A 6,315-nucleotide genomic window follows, 5' to 3' on the forward strand; every position below is an offset into this window, starting at 1 on the left:
TCCTGTCGATGATGCGTGGTTTACCAACTCTTCTGCCTTGGTGACTAAACCTGCCTGGCCCAGAAGATCCACCATACAGGAATAGTGCCGCCTGTCTGGAAAGACCCCATGAAGTCTCATTTGTTAGCCTCTTTTAGGATTTAATTGCGTTTATATTCATAAAAATTAAGTCCAGTATTTTTAAATGGTTAATTATATGTCATAAATCATTTTAGTACTTTTATTTTATTTCCAGAAATCAGTTTACTATTTTAGATAATTTTAATAGGGGAAAATTGGCTATTTAAATGATAGCCCGGTTACATTTCAATTATAGCCCAAAATTGACCCCAATTTGAACCCAATTTCCCTCGGCCCAATTCCTTTTAAATCCGTCCCCTTACCCGTTTAAACAACCCAACCCGGTCTCCCACCTAACCATTTCAATCCCAGCCGTTGATCATTTAGATCAACGACTCCCGTTCCCCCTTACCTTAACTAATCCCAAACGACCCCAAAACCCTATCATTTCTCACCTACCGCCGCCCTTGAACCCCCTTCCTCTCAAATCCCTCTCTACAACACCACCTAAACCCTAGCCGCCGCCACCCTAATCCACCCTATTACCTACCTAATCTATGGCCTTCCATGGTCATTTGAGGCTTGTACCAGCCTTCCATGGCTCCTATGTGTTTGATTCTATGGTTTCATGACCAGACCTCGAAAGGAATTGGTCCAGTCCTTGCTCGATGACCTTTCTCCCGTCATCCCTGACCTTTCTCCGGCCAGCCATGGCCATTCGAGTCAGATCCTTGACTCTCCTGGTTAGATCGGTAACTTTCAAGGCCTTTCTCATTTCTTTTGGGTTTTCTGAAACCCTAATCTCTATGATCTTTCTATTTCATTCAGATCTGCTTTAGATCTGTACTCGCTATGACTTTCTTAAGTGTTTCTCGAAGGTTCTTTAACTTTCCTTCAAAAACGACCATTCATCTTCTCCGATTAGGGTTTTTCCTCTAAATTTTCTTTCAAAGATCTCTGATTTTAACGTATTTCTGATTTTGTTATGGTTTTCTTCATATTATTCTTCTATCTGAGTTCGCATGTTAAAACCCTAATTTCTTTTGGGTCTCATTCGAATCCTGAAGCTGTTTGTTTAATGTGTACTTGTGTAACTAAGTTCCTTGTTCTTGTTTGACTTATTGTGTTATCATTTTTTTTAAAACTCGATTGTTGTTGAAAAGCCCTAGGTCTTTGGGTCTGAAATCATTTGTTTGAGTACTTTACTCGACAGAAAGCATTTATTTTAGACTTTCTTTTCTTTATGTGACTTATCTGATTTTACTATCTTTCAACTCGACTATGGATAAAACGCTAACTTTTCAAAAGTTTTCCTCACCTGCTACTGTGAGACCTTTGCATGTATCTGATACTCTGTTTTCTGCACTATTGATTCAATGTGACTTGACCGACTTGATTACTATGCTTCGAAAGTTTGCTCTACTACTGAACCCTGGCTTATTTCTGCCACTACTGCATGCTTGTGATTATCTCTTTTGCCAATGTGCTTGGCCTCGCATGTCTGATGACCTTGTTCACTTTATTTATATGCTGAAGTTTCTTCCTTGATTGATCTTCATCTTGTGTCTGATTTCTAAAGTTTCCCTTTTTATGAACCCTGATTTCACTCGCCCGTTCAAAATTGATTGATTATTTTCCCATTATTGTAATATTTACCTTGCTGAATCTATTTCCATAAGCATATTTATGTACTTTGACTTGATTGCTTACTTAATGTTTTTACTACAGCTTTTATGGCAATAATCAGTCTGTCTCTAAATTGATCTCTTTCCTTATTTGAATCTGTTACTACCCGTTAAACAGTGATTCCTTAATTAAAGGGAGTCACTTGGGTAATTGATTCTGCCTGGAGATTGTTTCTATATTTGTATTAAAACTTTACTTATTACCTTCCTTCACTCGTTTTCAAAAAGGCTATGAATACCCTGCATCCCTCTTCTTTCAAACGCACGAACACAAGGAATGAAACACATGAGTTTAGAACACGCACCTCACTAAAAACTCTCTCGCTTTTCTCTGTTACTACTTGTGTTGCTGCCTTGTCTAGCCGGCTGAAAGCCAAGGCTAGGCTCTGGGGAATTTGCTTACTTTTCTTTCTACATTTGCTTCTTTTAGTGGTATGTTCTAATTAATTTTCCATCATCAACAACAACAACATGTTTCCTTACTATTTCCCTCACTCTTGCCTGTTTCCTGCTTGTGTTTAATCGAGTTCCATTACTGAGCATACTGTAATCTGCCCCTTTCTCTCCTGAATTACTACTTTTCTTATGTACGAACTCTGTCAGTCACTTATTATGACTTATGAACAACAAACCCCCATATCCCCTATGTGTTTGTATTCCTTGGTTGGTTTGGGGGCATGTCAGCATTAGACATTGCTGTGCACGACCCCAAACCTGACCACTCCTTAGGGTCATATGCTTCATATCCCCTCAATGTGTTGTGTTCTTAGGCTGGTATATGGGCATGCCAGCACCATCTATTGTTGTACATGCCCAACCTGGCCCCTTCCTAAGGTCTTATACTCCCTGCAATGAATTCCCAAACCCCTGACCCCTTTGTATGAAAGTGCTGATTTTGTGTAATGTTAGTTGTACTACTACTATTTTCCAATCACCCTTACCCCTCTCTATTCTCCACTCAGTTTTAAATCTCTATTCCCGCACTTCCACTATATTCGTTGACTTAGGTTCTGCCCCTCTTGTGTGAGCCTTGCCTTGGGACCCATGAGCTCCATCTGAACTTGGACACATAAGGGTTGGCCCTCCCACACTGCACTCATCTCTATCTGGTTATGCAAACTTGGGTGTAAGTACTGCCTGGAGTCCCTTGAGACCTTTAGGGAACATTGACACACCCAGGTCTGAGAAAGGCTTTGAAACAAGTTGGCATTTGAGGTGTTTTGTTCCATAACTCAGAAAGGAAGTCAGAATCAGGCTTCCTATGGTTGTAACTTTTCTTTTACATTTTTTTTGATGTAATTCATTATATTGGTCTGTAATAATTTGTAATAAATATTTGGGGTTGGTTAGTGAAAAAGGGCTAGGTAATTGTGCATGCTTAACTATTAGAAGGGTAGAGATCATGCCTTTAGGACCTTTTGTTATGATTTACTCAGTATTTAGATAATATGCCTACAGGACTTGTCTTTAGAGTTTGCATGTTTAACTCTGCATTTAGAGAACCTGTCTATAGGACCTGGTTTAAATTCTTCATTTAGACAACATGCCTATAGGATTTCTCTTAAGTTCTGCATGTTTATTACTACACTTAGACACCATGTTCTTAGGATCTTAATGATTATAATCCGGCATTAATATCATGTCTATAAAAATTAAAATCAGCAATAATAGATATAATGTCTATAAGATTTAAAATCAGCAATAATAGATGTCATCGTCTAAAATGAGTCTAGTCTAAAATCAGCCTAACTCTCACTGTTCTGAACTAATTTTCAACGACTCTCTCCTTTCCTATTAATACGGTTTAGAAAGCATGTTTATAGGATCTTAAATCGTTTATTCTAGAATTTGTTACTGCTTTGCCCCATTCTGAATTGTAATAGATATCGTGTTTATAGGATCTCACCCAAACACCTAGGCAAGCCTTGGGTGATAAAAAAAATAAAACTGAATCCGCCTTTGTTATTTAGTAATTGCTACAACTAGCAGGGAGGCCTGATCTGATTCGGACTTCTTATCTGAGTTATGTAATAAATTGGTCCGCTTCAACAACTGAAACTCCCCTATATTAGTACTTTAAATTCTGGCCTTGATTGTGTTTATGTCATGGTATTTATGTGCTTTGCTTGAGGAGGTATACATGAGCCTTTTTGGGTGTTTACATGTTCCCCCTTAATGTGCAGTCCTATGTGTTTTGTATGCCGCCCTAGCTTTTTCACCTTTTGAAACCTCAATTCAGCCTAATATCCCTCCCCTTTAGGAATAGTAGTCCTATGTGCCTCCGGGACTGATAGGAGTGGGACGGGTAATAGCATGTAATAGTGGTCGAGACCAATCTGCGCTTTAGTACCTCGACGGGGTGGGAAGGGTAGATATGGATATGATGACCGGTGCGCTAATACCACGTGTAGCCCCTCTCTCGAGGATTGATTACCTGGTATTGCATTGATGTGATTCATATTGCAAATAAACCTAGGACCTCCCCCTCCTCTTTCTTTTCCTTTAAATATTATAGAATTGTAACTTCTTTTCAAAATCAGCCCTTTAATGATTGCTTTGCAAACTCTGTTTTACTTTCATCACTTCCAAGCACTTGTGTATTAAAATCTCTTATTTGAGCCTTATTTGTTTACTTGTTAATTGCACAAATTCACAAAGAACTATCTGGCAGGGAACCACACTAGTGGATCCTGAGGGGTGCCTAACACCTTCCCCTCGAGATAATTTCAAGCCCTTACCCTATCTCTGGTTATCAAACAAACTTAGAAGTGAACCTTATAGGTGTCCTAATGCACGTTTAATCATTAGGTGGCGACTCTTCAAATGCAAAACCCAGTTCCCGAAAGGAATGAGTTGTCCTATACCCAAAATGTCATAAACCCGATTTTCTGATGCAAAGAGGGAAAAATGGGGCGCGACAAGAGGGACGGCTTTAAAACCCTCTATGTCAAGAAAGAGGAGGAGATCAGCGATCTTCGAGCCGAACTTGCAAAGGATCGTTAAGAATAGACCAAGCTTATCGAAAAGGTAATATACCCTTTGAGGTTTTATTATGCATTTGCCTAATTGATCGGCTAACATTCCAACTTTGTAGGCTCAAAAAAAGGGCGAGCTGGTGGAGCAGCTCTGAGAGGAGCTCAAGATGAAGGAGGTCGAGACCATAGGGTGGAGGCAAGGCAGGACTGTCTCGCCTCGGAGAAAGATACTCTTTGGGAGCAGCTGGCTTCAATCGAATGCCGTCTACAAAGTGTGAAGGGGGAGAGCCTGGCTCGAAGTCGGAAAATCGAGGAGCATGAAGCTAAATCTGCTGTTGAGCTTGCCAAGGCCAAATCTAATGCAGAAGCATTTATATCTTCGTATCGAGCTGACAGTGAAGCAGCTAAAACCCATGCAAAGGAGATCTCTGCTGCGGCCGAAGTTAAGCTATCATGTGCACTTGACCACGCCATGCGACAATCCCGGAGAGAAACCCTCAAGGAGGTGCATGCTTGCGGCTTCGATCTCTCAGCTGATATTGAAAAGGCAAAGACTTTGGAAGAAAAGGCTGTCGCTTTGCTTTCTGATGACGAGGATTCACCCAGTGGCTCCGAGAGCGGAGGAGACGAAAATGAATTCCCCGAGGAGGAGGCTCCCGAAGATGCGGCTCTCGATGATGCAGCTGCCGAAAATGTGGCCCCGGAGTAGATTTAGGTTTCTTAATTTTGTTTTTGTGTTTTTGGGCAAGGACTCCTCATGGGTATTATAAAATATCTCTTGTAAGCCCCTCTTATGAATATAATAGGATCTCTTTGCTTCAGCTTCGATTCCGTACTGTCTTTATTTTGTGAAATATTTGATAACTTCAATGACGAAGTGAACCTTGGCTCGAATTTTGAATATAACAACCGTTAGATTAGTCATCAACGTGTGATCTTTGAACCTAGAATAGAATACCTCTTAAGGTTTTTATTAGTCTTCGAGCTATGCTTAAGTTGATTTGGCGTGAGCTCGGGATAGTGGGATTCTTGAATCCGAGTTGAGTGAGAGCAAGGTCTCGAACCCTATATTTTTTGGCCCTTGGGCTCTTTTATATCGGCCCTTAGGCTCTTTTATATTGGCTCTTAGGCTCTTTAAGTTGGGCTTATTTGGCGTCTAAAGCGGCTGTAATTTTTCTCTCTTTTCGGCTAAAATACTTAGTGAAAATTTATCTATGCCTTAGCATGTGTTTTTTGTACCCGTTGGGTTTTTCGAAGGTTCGACGGATCGGAACCTTATTAGTAATTTGTTTCTGTAAACATAATCAAATACCTCTTGAGGTTTTTTCGAAGGCCGATGTTATCGAAACGTCTAAATTATTCGAGGGTTGATTTTATCGAAGCCCTTTATATTTTTCTTTTGCCGAGGGTAGCCTATTTTTACCAGTTTTTTTTAAAGTGTTTGAAGGCCTTTAATTTATGGCGGAAGTAGGACATCTCCGATATTTCGGCCGTAGCCTTTTTATATGACCGTAGTCTTTAATATGGTCGTAGCCTTCGGGTATGTCTCTTGGACTTTTTTCCCGATAACCTTTCGAACTTGTCCGAAAGGTTAG

General features: G+C 40.2%; 1 protein-coding gene across 1 annotated transcript in view; it reads left to right on the forward strand.

Annotated features, from left to right (window-relative positions):
- The window catches only part of LOC109226076, a 20,908-nt gene extending 15,479 nt beyond the window's left edge, over positions 1–5,429 (forward strand). Inside the window, exon 3 of the mRNA XM_019390879.1 lies at positions 4,965–5,429. Within this exon, the coding sequence (XP_019246424.1) occupies positions 4,965–5,429 (465 nt within the window). The remainder of the gene's footprint in view (positions 1–4,964) is intronic.

The sequence above is a fragment of the Nicotiana attenuata genome, chromosome 5 (assembly GCF_001879085.1).
Source record: "Nicotiana attenuata strain UT chromosome 5, NIATTr2, whole genome shotgun sequence".
Taxonomy (NCBI): domain Eukaryota; kingdom Viridiplantae; phylum Streptophyta; class Magnoliopsida; order Solanales; family Solanaceae; genus Nicotiana; species Nicotiana attenuata.